The following is a 14,974-nucleotide window of genomic DNA, read 5'->3' on the forward strand; positions in this document are numbered from 1 at the left end:
CAGGATGCACCGCAGTGGGTAAGTAATCAACTCCAGGGTGGTAATAGTAACTTGGCTTCATGTTGCGCTTCATCACACCACCCTGCCTTGTTTTTATTCCTCACGTATTATCCTCCAAACAAATCCCAACACAAATTCTTGCCTCAGAACTCGGCGTCACACCTCCTACTCGAGTCTGACGCTGTTCCAGTGATACCACGCTGAGTGCTGATGAACAAAGCGATGGAGCTACGACTGTTTTTAGCTCTGTTGTGTGCTTTTGTCTTGTGTCTTTAGATACCAGTTTACAGAGATACGGTTTCCGCTTTATGTCTTGTTTTATTCAAGACCCTGAACAACTTGTCTGCTCTTTGACTTTCGCTTTATTGGAAAGCTAATGACAGATTTTGGTCCAGATTTACACTATATAGACAAAAGTTTGGCGATTGGTATGTTTATCCGCAAACATTTTCAAAATCTTTCCATCCTCAAGCCTCAGTCGTTCATTTCGACGAGGATCCAGGCACCCATATTAAATCCTGAGCTGTACATGCAGTCATTTTGTTTGGTGTAGAAATCATCATGTCTGCTTAATCCCCCCCAATGTGATCTTTTAGCTGCCTCGGCTTTGCAGAGGATTGACACTAAACGGATGACTCACTGTCCATAAGCAGAGCCCGACTCGGCACAACAGGAGTGGATTTGACGCAGAGGATCCGCCCCCCGAGATCTTTAAAGCTTCTTTGTCTTAATTAGTGCTCTTCTTTTAAACTTTTTCTCTCTGCTGCTGCTGCTCTAAAATTTGGCTTTCAGTGATCTATCTTGGGTTTGTGTTTGGCTCGTGTTCACGAAGACGGTGATGTGCATGTAGCACCACTAACAAAGAAGCGCTTACATAAGAGAGGCAGCTCAGCCCAAAGGCTTGTACCCTGGTCTGACTTTATTCACTGAGGCCTGGCGAGACTTCAGCTTGATAAAAAAAAATTCACTTCACATCCTTTGGAAGGCAGCCATCTGTTGGGTCTACAATTGTAGTGTATTTCAATGTTTTGTATTTAATTTCCATGACTGAGTTGTTTGGCTTGTGTTTGGTTCATGTGCTCTTACGCTATGTCTTGTGGCAGCCCTGATGTCCATTCCGATGTTCCTGATTTGTGTCCTCTGCTGCCTTGGTTAATATGGACTCATGCTTCAGTGGTCAAAACATGAGACATTGTTCTGGAACAGTAATAGGGTGTTCATGTAAGATACGTTTATTTTGCTGGAGTCTTCAATTTGACTCACAAGAATGAGTAGCCTCAAAGAGTGATTTGTTCATTTTCATGAGCAAATCATCGCAAAATCTTTGTAGATTGTGTACAGGACACAGAATTGAGTAGTTTACCTCTTGATTCTTCTAGTCATTCGTTATATTGTCACATGTCCCCCATATACACTATGCGGTGTATTACACAGAAACAGATTTGAGAAGTTAATCTCATGAGTCCTCTAGTTCGAGTCGTTTGTTCTTTTGTCACATGACGCGCATATACACATATACTATAGTCAAAGATCTTGTATGTAGATGTGTTGGGGGATTTTATATTTATTATTTTTTGAAGCAACAAAATAAAATAAATGACTAATAAAAAATAAAAAAATGTTCATTTTAATGTACAAGATTCAAAGAACCAAGTCATGCATTCTACTGATATTAACAGCTCACACAGCGACAAAACACAAGGAGTACCTGGGATTGTCTTTAATTAATTTCCACTCCCACCTGCTTCTAAAGGAATTGCTATTCCGATTAAAAGTCCAAACCTGCCCACTCCTAATGCCATTCCAGGACCCAGTTCATGCCTACACTTTAAATAAACGTGGCTATCTTGATGGCAGCATTACAGTTAACTGTGATGAAAAGCCGTGATACATTGTCTTGCTAGATATTAGACCAGAAGAGTGAACGTCTAAAACAGGAGCTCTGAAGAAACTTCAAGCTGCAAAGGAGCTTTCTATAGTACCAGATCATTTATGGGGACTTTTGTTTGGTGGATGGGATGCGCCACATAATCTCCAGTGACAGGAAATTAAAACCTGTGGAAAAAAAAAAATACAAAAACCTCCCTGGTGTCATTACAATGTTATTAAATAGGATTTGAACAGAACAAGCTACAAAGCCATAGCAAAGACAGTGAACATCACTGTCAGGAAAACCGGTTTAAAGTTAAATTAAGAAAGAAGGCAATTGAAAAGAGTTGCAGGACAACCTGAAAGCAGCCGGTCCAAGCATTACAGAAAGGAAATCTTTGCTTTTACCTCTTATTTAAAGCTCCTCTGATAAAAGCACATAATTGTTTAGAAGTTCAAATCTCCTTTTGCATAAACAAATGAAGGGAAAATAAATATTTGGCAATATTTTCAGCTTTAAACCTATTTTTTATTGATGAGCTGTATCTTTGGACACGTCCTGGTTCATGTTTATGAATATGCATTTCTATATATAATTTTCTAGAATGTATACCAATCGAGTAAAAAGAAGGCAGGTCTTTTCACTTTTCTGTAAAGGTGTTTCATCATTCAGTCAAAACGATCCCATAGTATGTTTAATACATTGTTACAAATACATAGTTGTTTCCTAATAGATGCTCGAAAAAAGCTTGTGATAAAAATTAGCCACCGAAAGTCGCAATCTCTATTGAAAACCATTCACTGCAGCTGAGGATGTTCTCCACATGAACAGTCTAAAGATCGACTCGGTTACTGTGGAAGGTTAAACTCAAGAACCATGAAAATGGACATTGGCAGACTTATAATGAAAGGTCATTCGGTGTCACCCTGATGAGGATTTCCTTTTGAGTCTGATTCCTCTCAAGATTTCCTTCTCATGGCATCTAAATTATGACTTTGAAATGTAAATACACCGAATAGGAATAACATTATAACATTATAAATGGTGAAGTGACTAACACTGATTATCTCTTCATCATGGCACCTGTTAGTGTTTGGATTTATTTATTAGGCAGCGAGTGAACATTTTGTCCTCAAAAGTGATGTAGAAGCAGGAAAAATGGGCGAGTGTAAGGAATTGTGACGTCTAGACGTCTGGGTCAGAGCATCTCCAAAACTGCAGCTCTTGCGGGATGTTCCTGGTCTGCAGTGGTCAGTTTCTATCAAAAGTGCACCAAGGAAGGAACAGTGGTGAACCTGCGACAGGGTCGTGAGCGGCCGAGGCTCATTGATGCACTTGGGGAGTGAAAGCTGGTCCGTGTGGTCCGATCCAACAGATGAGCTCCTGTAGCTCAAACTGCTGAATAATTTCATGCTTTTGATGATTGACAGGTCATGTTTTGATAGCAAAAGGGGATGAACACAATATTAGGCAGGTGGTCATAATGTTATGCCTGAAGATTCAATTGAAATTAATAAAAAAAAAAATACATTTGCATGCTATCTTTGTTTAAAAAGACCATGACAGTGGCGAGTCTTTGAACAATGTCTTACCACAGTAAGAGGTAGGACCACTGGTTAGGAGCCACGACTAAAGAAATCTGCTTGATTGTTTCACATTTGCCAACTTTTGTATACATTAGATAAACTCATGACCTAGATTTTTTTTTAAAACTTTAAAAACTTTCAGATATCAGCGAGTTCAGCCGAGACCAACACATTCATCCCTCCACTTCTTAGAACCCTCAGGTTTCCTTTGCGACATCATATTTATTTAAGTGACTCAGACATCACAGGAGAAACTGGATGAAGGATCGAGTCCGATCCAGACCCGCTCTCTCAAGGCAAAATCTTCTGCAGCTGTGAAGATTAAAGTGCGACAGCTGCTCCCGGCTGGGAATCTGGGGGCAAAAGTAAAGTGGACCTAACACTTCGATTGGCCAGACAGTGAAATGGAAGCACCCTGTCGCTTAATCCCGGCTTGTAAAATCTGCCGTGAGGGTTTTTCAAAAGAATGAACAGCATGAATCTGACAGTAGTTTCCTGCCTGGTGGGGTTTTATTTTTAGAATCATCTCATTATGAGTGTCAAAAGATTTAGTATCGATTTCAACACCATGTGGGGTAAAAAAAAATAAACTGTCAAATGAAACTGTATAATCCTAAAAGCTACCTAAATCTTTATTAACTTGAGCAGCAGCTTCTAATCAGCTTTGAGCTCCTTGAACATCTAAGCGGGTGTGTTAGAGTGTGTTTGTGTGTGTATCAAACAAGACAGAAAGTGCTGAATTTTAATTCTTACACTCTGCTATGTTTGCATTTGTCACAATTTGCCAAAAAGTGAAACCAGGTTTGTAATAATGACACACAAGGTTCGAGAGCTTCAGAGGAGATCGCAGATCTGTTGAAATTATTCCCTGAGTGCTCCTGAATTCTCAGTTCTGACTGGTCAGAAGGTTGATTCATGTTCAACTCTGTGGCTGAATTGGTCCAGATACAATACAAATACCTGGTTTAAACTGATGCGCCGGGTTGAATGCAATATTGTTTCTATGGCAACTCGTAATTGCATTATATACGTTTTCTCCAGTGTTCTTCAGACTGATGGTATTTTTAGTCTGTGACCTAATGATCCAGTATCAGGATGTATTTATTGCTTGAGACTTTAAGCGCTTTTGCCAAATGCTATATGATTGTAAATGATTTGCAGATGTTCCATGAAAGGATAGAAATCATTGTTTTGTTCTTTATTGGGGAAAGAATTATACTCGTCTGCAAAAAAAGAACAAAAACACCAGAAATGTGAGATACCTCCAGTTGTACAAATGACTCACTCCGAAGTATCCATATAAGGTTAATATATTGCATGTATAGACTTGGAGGGTGAACTCATACCGTAGAAGAAATGTATGTACAGTATATAGTAGTTCCAATTTTATAACATCCTGATGTTTGGCCAGCTCCAGTCACGACCCACCTCATGAAGATTATGGACCTTTGAAAAAGTAGATGCCGAGCTCGCAAACATCCCGTACCATCTAGAGACGTATCAGTGCCAATTGGATCCCACTACATGTGGGGAGTTTTGACACTGGACCTCCTGGAGTGTTTAAAGGCTCTGGCATGGAGAAGCTGGTGTTGGATCTGTGATGATCACAAATGTTGAGCTCAGTAGCTCCTAGTTTTATAACCATAAAGACTGTATAAGACTGTAGAAAGAACATTAATTATTATCTTATACTCCAGTACTCATGTTAGTTCTCACTCCCCAGCGTTCTGTATTGTTGAAAGATTTATGATCACACTCTTGATGTCACCCAAATGAGGATGGGTTCCCCTTTTGAGTCTGGTTCCTCTCAAGGTTTCTTCCTCATAACATCTAAGGGAGTTTTTCCTTGCCACAGTTGCCATGGCTGCTCATCAGGGATAAATGCACACCATTCACCTTGATGTTGATTTCTGTAAAGCTGCTTTAAAACAATGTCTGTTGTGAAAATCGCTATAGAAATATACTTGACTTGACTTGATAAGAACCTCCACTCTTCTGGGAAGATGCTCCACTAGATATTGGAGTGTGTTTGTCATGTGCTGATTTGTCTGTAGGTAAGGAGGCCTGGGGTGCAGTCAGTGTTCCAATTAATCCTAATAAATCTTTTGGAAGGCCACTCAAGATCTTTCATTCCAGCATCATGGAGCTGGCTTTGTGTACAGGAGCACTGTTTCCCTGGAACATGTTTGGATCTTCTAGTTTAAGTGAAGGGAAAATGTCATGTTATCAAAGCCAAAACATCCTTTACAATTGTGTACCTCTGAGTTTGTGGGAGTTGTGCGAAAGAATCTCATATGCCTTCAAAATTCAGGTTTCCCAATAATTGTGTCCATTCAGTAAAGCTTTCAGAACCATCAAAGTAAGCTCAGAGTGCTTTAAAGTGATCTTTAGTGACCCTCTTTCGAAGCGCGTGAGCTAAAAATGAAGACTGCACTGCGAAATCATGTCATTGAAGCCATAAAAATCCGGGAAGTGCTAAAGAACTGACAGTGCCATTGTGAAGTGTTGCTGCCTCAGGTGGACTCGGCATGTCGCTCACATCTCTGTCTGCTTCATTCGATCCTTCGCTCGCTTACACACACACACACACACACACACACACACACACACACACACACACACCCTTCCTTCCTGCTTGCCAGACAGACGTGTCTTTTCCCTCCCTCCCACACACACACACACACACACACACACACACACACACACACACACACACACACACACACACACACAGAGAGCTTACACTTCACCCTATAAATACGACAGGGTTTCAGCTGATGCCTTCACAATTACCACGTGCGCTCACAGGCGGCTGAATTTGCATCTCCGACATGTGCGTCAGCCCAGAGCATCACTGCAGTGTTGAAAATGAGAACAGGAAATCATCACGTAGTCACTCTGCCTTTTTTTTTATAATTAAAAAACTGTTTCCTGAAGAAACGCAGACACCATGGAAGGAAATACGGAGTTTTTGATTCTGATTCCGACTCAGGCGAATTTGTGTGTGATTCGGCTGTGATTATTTTAACTCTCTCTTTAGCCGTGTTTGTGTGTTTAACTACCCGGTGGTTTGGGGAAGGATGAGGCCAGTGATTTGATCTAATAGTGTAGTTTTGTGTCTATTTTCTGCTTGAGTGCTGGGACAGTTTTTTTCCCCACTGGCCTCAAGTCTCATTAAGGGCTTGAGTGGGTGATGTGGCAGTAATTACGACTGGGGTTGTGTTGTTTTTCATCACCATGCCCTTGAGCTCTCTCTCTCTCTCTCTCTCTCTCTCTCTCTCTCTCTCTCTCTCTCTCTCTCTCTCTCTCTTTCTTCTTCTCTCTCTTGTCTTTTTCTATCTCTCTTTTAAACACTCTTTCTGCATTAGGCTGGATATCAGACTCTTCGGTTCGCCCCTCGTGATTCGTTCACTCGAGTGTTATTGTCTTATGTAACCCAGTTACGGCTCTGTCCTTGCTCACCGTGAAGTGGTTTGCTAATTCTCCCTCTTATCTGCACATCAAGGGGCCTCTCCAAACCTCAATTCAAAATCCCTTCTCATGTGTCCGTGTGCTTGTGAAGCGTATTGCACGGTGCCTTGCCCTATACTCTGTGTGATGTGTAGAGGAACTCTGCGTGGCTGCTCCAATTTCACTTCCATACGTATTTTTACGGAGCACTTGTCCTTGGAGACAAGAGCTCATCATCCGTCTAGGTGATATATATCTATATAAGCGCATGGAGCATGTCCAAGTCCTTCAACTGACAGGTTATTCTTCGGCATTGACGTCATCGCCTGTCTGCGCTTCATATATGTCTCACGCCGGTGTTTCTTTTCCAATATACATGACACTGAGTTATCTCAGATATAAAAAATTCTTGTAGGTGTGACACAGGAGATCCTTTTGCACCCGGATGTAAAGGTTTTAGTTGTATAGTGCGTTTAACAATGGACATTGGCTGAGGAACCTTTACAAGATAATTTTATATATATCCGTAATGAATCCCCAGGCCGTTAGATCCCCAGGCCGTTTATGCAGGACCAAGCATTGATCACTGGTACCTCAGGAGCATGTTTAACTCAACAGAGAGAAAAAAAGAGAGAAAAAGAGAAAAAGACGGAGTGAAGAGAGGTGACAGGGAAAAAGAAATAAACTTTCTTTCGGCTTCTGCCATTAGGGGTCGCCACAGCGGATCATCCGCATCTTTGATTTCGCACATTTTTTACGCTGGATGCCCTTCCTAACGCAACCCTCCTCATTTATCCGGGCTTGGGACCGGCACTAAGGCTTGTGCAACCCTAATGGCTAGGATAGGTTTTCTGACCGGGGATCGAACCAGCGCCGCATCCTAACCACTAGACCACCAGGGAACCTAAAACTTTCTTTCGGCTTCTCCCATTAGGGGTCGCCACAGCAGATCATCCATATTCATGATCCACATGTTTGATTTGGCACATGTTTTTACGCTGGATGCCCTTCCTAACGCAACCCTCGCCATTTATCCGGGGTTGGGACCGGCACTAAGAGTGCACTGACTTGTGTAATCCTAATGGCTGGTGTTGGTTCCCTGACTTAGACCTGAGAGGAGGCATTGCATTTTTTCTCCCTAAAGAGCTTCTCAGGCATCTTATGAGGAGATCCTTAGTTTCCTCTACTGAATACATCGGATACGTTTACAGACTCTGATATAAATGAAAGGTATTCACACTTCCAACTTCCTATTTCCAATAATATTCTTTTCATTCAAGTAGTAATAAAAACACTTGATACATAAGCCCTTTTTTTTCTTTCTGGTTAACCCTAGATGATTCAGAAAAGGACAAGCATTTGGGAATAGTTTTAGAAGAGGAAAAAAAATCCTTGACATCCCAAATCTCAAGGGAATTAGAATAATCCTGTTATCATGCACAATGAGCAGAGGTTAAATCCAAAAACACTGGCAAGCATGAAAATATCAGATGAGTCAGAAAGACTGAGTTGCCCTCTTACATCACTCAGCCATCCGTACTGATAGACTGTTATAACCATTCGGATTTGATCTCGTCAGCTGTAGTGCACACCCACCTACAGAAGGTGTCATGACAGAGCTCCTCCTCCTTCCACAAGTCTCTGTGACATTGCCTGGATGTGCCCTACTCAGCCCGTGATGTCGTTCTGCCGTGTGACATCAGATGGTCAATTCTCTGTTTGCAGGAGGAGGCGGTCAGAGGTTTGTGAACCAGGAGGAAAAAAATCAGTCCACGCAAATCCATGTCCTGAGTCCATCCGGTAACAGCACGCCGCTGTGTGTTCAGTGGGTGTGTTTATTCCGTACCTCTTTAAATAACCTAATCAAAACTCACCCCGGGGTGGCGGCTGCCATGTTCCGTTTGACTTTGTGAAATATCAGGTCCTGAAGTCAGGGAGAACATGCTTTCTGCACCAGTTGTCAGGGACGATTTGCATTTCCCCTGGGAATATTTCACTCCTGTGACCCCGCTTTTCCCTCGTGCTCAGTGCCAGCCTTCAGGGGTCACACAACATGCCAACAGAGATCTCTGTCTGAGCCAGCTGAGGGCTCCTAGGGCTTCCAAACCAACATGAGACCTAGCCTTACACAGCCTTACACACACACACACACACACACACACACACACACACACACACACACTGTATACACATATACAATACCCACTGACACAGACACACACACACACACACACACACACACACACACACACACACACACACACACACACACACTGTATACACATATACAATACCCACTGACACACACACACACACACACACACACACACACACACACACACACACACACACACACACACAATATACACACAATATCCAATTAAGGTTCACACACCCACACAATGAACACACACACAATGCAAATGCACATACATATACAGTACATACACATAGAATACACACATGTACCCCTAAACACACACATTTTACACACTATAGACATACACACACAAACATAATTTCTCTCTGTGCATTATAATAGAAAAAACCTGAAATAGAGCCATAACGGTGTCCTGCCGGGTCCAGTTTCTCATTTTAGCTGAGATCCAGTGCAGCCATGTGTAAACTCGTGGGTTAATCCACTTGGATTCAGCCCGGCATTTTGTTATTGCCAGTAATTTAGGCATGTTAATAAACCGCAAGCAAATTCCAGTAAGATCTGCCATCATCGGTCCAGCGCTGGTCTTATCAACACAGCTAATTATTCAAAAACGCTGAAGCTGAACATTTTTTATAGGGCAGAGGAGCTCAGACCCTTTTTCTATAAAAAGGAGAAAAACCAAACTGGATTGAGAGCCGTGGGTCGAAAATAGATGCTACATTTTACCATATATTTTCAAAATGTAGTTTGGAGATCTCTAAAATGGACATTCGGTGCCACCCAGATGAGGATGTGTTCCGCTTTTGAGTCTGGTTCCTCTCAATAATTCTTCCTAATGCCGTCTCAGGTAGTTTTTCCTTGTCACAGGTACCACCGGCTTGTTCATTATGGACAAACTGACACTTATAAAGAACATCTTATTCATTCTTTATCAACGCATTATCTGTGTAAAGCTGCTTTGAGACAGTGTTCATTGTTAAAAGTGCTGCATATATAAAAATTAATTGAAAAAAATTTAATAAGTCTCTCATATAGGGGATTTATAGCAATCATGACAGACTGAAACGAATAAAGGATCGACAGCAGAAGCTTACGATGATTTTTTAAAAAGTCCTGGACTTGATGAAGTTCTGCTTTTCTCCCTGACTGCACTCACATGAACGACTTCAGATGTAATGATTCAACTGCTCGTGGAATAACAGTTTAGTACAATATCTAAAATCAGGCTAAAGCTGTTCCTGGGTTTTATAAAACCTTACAACAACCCCAATATGAGCCTGTAATTAGTATAGAGTACATTACTTTCATTCTAAATCTTTCTACCAAACATGTATGAAAACATATACAGGTATACGAAGGACTAACCATTAAAGAGTGGCCAGAGTGTAACGTCTTTGTGGAGTTTCACATGTGCTTATCATGTCTGTGTGGGTTTCCTCAGGGTTCTCTGGTTTCTTTCTATCTCTTAAAAACAAAACTGTAAGTTGCTTGGTTGAGCTAAATTACGTGTGTGTGTGTGTGTGTGTCTGTGTGTGTGTGTGTGTGTGTGTGTGTGTGTGTGTGTGTGTGTGTGTGTGTGTGTGTGTGTGTGTGTGTGTGTTATCAGTGACGTGAATAGGTCATGTGATGAAGATATATAAGTATTTATTTACACTCTTCATTCATTTATCTTTCCATGCTTGTCATCTTTACTATACACATTTTCATCTTAAAGTATTTCTTCGTTTTGTTGTTTTGTTTCATGTCTTTCTTTTCATCCATTTGCACTAAATATAACAATTTGCCCTTGCATCCATTTTCTTCAACCTACTACATGGCGTGACTGAAGAATGAATCAATGACTAAATAAGTGTATATTCACCTTAAAAATATAACAATTTCTTTATGCACTAAAAAAAAGCAGGGAAAATAATCATCTAACATCCTCCTTCTTCAGTAGGTCGATTAGCAAAGTGATTAATGGTGCACGCGTGATGCCTTTAGAAAATCGATGCAATGCAGGAATGCATGGATGAGACGCCAGGGCATCGCAGATGTATCACACCATCCACACACATTCACACACTCATTTATCACTACAGGCAATCGAGAGTAGCCAGAACACAGGGTATGTGTGTCATCAATTATATAATAGCAAAGTGTCCTTAGTATTATTTTATTCTAATAATGTTGCATGCCATTATTTGGACAAAAGCAACAAGTTCATACTTTAAATACAGTTTGAATATGGAAACTAATTTATGTATACTATATATATATATATATATATATATATATATATATATATATATATATATATATATATATATATATATATATAATGTTTAAACGTACACAGCTGATTTAGGTGTTGATTCTAGGTGTAATTACTCTATAATTTTAGTCAATTCAAGATTTTTATATGTTGCACAAACAGTTATATGCAGAATAAAACTTGCAGTGAAATACTGGATAAAAGGAACTATAAAAAAACATATAAAAATGTATATTAGATAATAAAAAAGATCTATATATTTAGCAAATATATTAAGATGTACAAAATGTAATCAATGCAATCCAGTCTGGACTGTGGCTCATTGGAACTGACTTCACCATACAGCAAGACAATGAGCCGAAGCGGACGTCCGAGCTCTTTAACAGTCACCTAGAGTGTTATCTGTCCTGAAATGACCTGCCTAGTCATCGCACCTAAATCCTATTGAATTGCTCTGGAATGAACTGGATCACAAGGTCAAAAAGAAATCTCCAACTAGTGAAGAACACATTTAGCAAGTTTTTACAAGAGACACGGCAAAGTATTTCAGCTGAATGTTTGGAAAAATGAACTGTGCAGATGCTGAGAGTGTGTCAAGCTGTTATTCATGCTAAGAGAGGATTTTTCAATGAAAATAACATGTAACATCTGGACATTTAGATATTTGTTTGAATAAAATGAATCTGGAAAAATGTCAAAAATCATAAAAGACTACAAGTGTTTCCTAACTCTTCACAGGCACTGTATATGCTAGCTACAGTAGCTCATTAGCTAATGAGCTAAAATCATTAGTCTCAGTTATTAGCCATCTTATGCTCTTGGTTCATATGTGTCTGTTCTTGCTTTCAACATATACATGCGTCTCTGGTTTTTTTTTTTTTTTTTAGAGAAGATGGCAAGAAACCAGAGAATATGAAATTCCTTAAAGCTGGCCAGCCATTTTATTTCTTACAGTTAATCTGATTATTGTTTGCATGCTAACGTCCTTCTTTTGAGCCAGGAATAAATGCACACATGCTCTTGATGTCACCCAAATGAGGATGGGTTCCCTTTTGAGTCTGGTTCCTCTCAAGGTTTCTTCCTCATAACATCTAAGGGAGTTTTTCCTTGCCACAGTCGCCATGGCTGATCATCAGGGATAAATGCACACCATTCACCTTAACTGTGGATTTCTGTAAAGCTGCTTTGAGACAATGTCTGTTGTGAAAGGCGCAATAGAAATAAACTTGACTTGACTTGACTTAAAAAAAAAAATATTCATCCAGTCACATTCATCCTGACATTTTTAGCCACACTTTTAGACATGCAAATTTAACCACAAGAAAAATATAATCTGCATCATCAGACCATTGTTAGACTTTGCTGTTAGTCATTGTGAGCTGAACTTCCTCCACAAATAAAATGCTCATTCAAGATTGGAAAAAATAGTAAACTAAAAAGGCCAGGATGCTGACGATAGTAGCTTACATGTTTGTTTAGTTTTTTTCATATGAGCTTTCTAAGCATCCCATTCCACATTTAGTCCCCATTTCCTGTTATAATAGCCTCCACTCTTCTGGGAAGATGTTCCACTAGATTTTCACGTATGCTTGTGGAGATTTGTTTGAGATTTATTCAGCCACAAAGGTTTTAGTACTTAAAAAGTCAGGTACTGATTTACTGTAGGTGAGGTGAGAAGAACTGCATTCCAATTTATCCCAAAGGTGTTCAGTAGGAATGAGGTCAGAGCTGTATAGCAGGCCACTCAAGATCTTTTACTCCAGCTCATGTAAAGCATATGTTCATGGAGCTGTATTTGTGCACAGGAGCATTGTCATGCAGGAACAGCTTTGAGTCTCCTAGTGTAAGTGAAGGAAAACATTTTATGCTACTGCATCAAGGACGTCCTATACATCCTATATGGAGTAGTTTTGTCCATATTGTGTCAAACATCTCTATATAATGCCAAGTAAAGTCAGAATTCAACTCTAGTTTTATTTATGAAGTCATATTCAATTTATTTGCAAAGACATCTCCTTATAAGACACCTGTAATTAAGAGAGAAATATTTTAAATTCACTTGTTGGAGTTCACAAAGGAAATTTCCTTCCTGGTTAATAAAGTGATCTGATTTATCTATATAGATGTGAAGCTGGTATTGTTATTATGCATATGAAATAGAATGTTTGCCATACGTCATATAGAAATCCATTAATCCACTTTTTTATTTAATTTTTAAGCAGATATTTGGACACTGCCTGTAGGTTTCACCAAGTTGAGTTAGCATTTGATGCATACACAGGCGTACATTATCTTTAGGGTTTTTTTTTCGTTGATTACGCACCATATCTGAGGGAATTGTTCATATTCCTGTCATCATATAAAAGCCCTATTAACTATGCTCCTTCTAGTAAAGCCACTAGTGTCAGTTATTAGCTAGCTTCTGTTCAGCATCTGTGTTTCAACATCGTTCATATTCTTAAACACTTATTTACATGGCTCATGTTTAAAGCAAACGTTTATGTGTAATCATGATTTTATGTTACACTGCTTCATTGACTGTAATATATTATAAATCTTGAAAATCATTGATATAATTGAAACTTTTTCCTTTCACCGACTCCACTGACCTCGCGATATGAGCTGCAGATGCTCAAGGCACAACTTGGTCTCTGCTGGCTCCTAGCACCCCGTCAGTGTCTGTGTGCACCATGGTTATTACCTTTGGAAATGTTTGACCTCGTCTCCATTCTCACCCCCACAGCCTCGCAGTCCTAAAGTACACTTCCTCCAGGCTTGCAAGGGCTTAAGGTGTGTCCTAATTCTTCTCGAAGTTAAAAGCTTAAACCCCAAATTTAGTGAGCTGTATAAATCAGAGACGATGTGATGTCATGCAGCGTGTCCTGCTTCTTCAATTTTAAAACCAGAATGTATGATTTAGAGAACCAAGTGGGAGTTGATGTTTGCCATAACACAAACAGTATGTATTAGATAATACCTTAAAACATTAAGAGGACATCTATGGCATTTAGAAAAAAACGACGTTTGTGACGAGGTCTGTGTACAGTGTGTTTATTCGTGAATTAATCAAAATCCCACAATAACAAATATGATCAAATGCACAATATTTCCAATCTAACATCCTTAACTGGCAGTCTATGGAATTTTCATTTTTGGTCTTTTCTTAGGAAAAAATATCCAAATGACCAACAAATTGGATGCAAACTCTCAAATTGCAGACAATCTAGTAGAATAGTGGTGTGGGGTGGGGTTGGGCAGGGCAGTGTGGGGTGGGTTTAGGGTGCAGTGAAGTGGAGTGAGGTGGGGTGGGGTTGATCTGCAATGAATGGCTGAAGATTTTGTGTGTAGCATGTGAAGAGGACATGTGTGGAACTTCCATTTACTGCCACTTTGTTGTTGCTTTTGAAAAGCATGTAGTGATCCATTCGAGCTTCTCAGGCGGAAGCCAGAACGTAAGATGAAGCTACTGATGAACTATATGCAGATGACTGATGAGCTACTTAACATCCAGCTTGTTCAAGATTCTCATAAACCCAAATCACTCATAATATAAGATGTCAAGAATCTATTTTACATTTGAAGTAAAAAATTTTTTAAAACATATTTATTTCATCATTTGTTTGTTTGTTTGTTTTTTAAAAGGAAAAACTAAT

General features: G+C 39.8%; 1 protein-coding gene across 1 annotated transcript in view; it reads right to left on the reverse strand.

The window, feature by feature from the left end:
* LOC310732045 (uncharacterized protein) overlaps nucleotides 1-7,995 on the reverse strand; it is a 195,052-nt gene extending 187,057 nt beyond the window's left edge. The window contains exon 1 of the mRNA XM_083552238.1: nucleotides 7,904-7,995. Within this exon, the coding sequence (XP_083408364.1) occupies nucleotides 7,904-7,936 (33 nt within the window). The 5' untranslated portion in view covers nucleotides 7,937-7,995. The remainder of the gene's footprint in view (nucleotides 1-7,903) is intronic.
* Between the last annotated feature and the right edge of the window lie 6,979 nt (nucleotides 7,996-14,974).

Source organism: Silurus aristotelis (assembly GCF_946808225.1).
Source record: "Silurus aristotelis genome assembly, chromosome: 10".
Lineage (NCBI taxonomy): Eukaryota > Metazoa > Chordata > Actinopteri > Siluriformes > Siluridae > Silurus > Silurus aristotelis.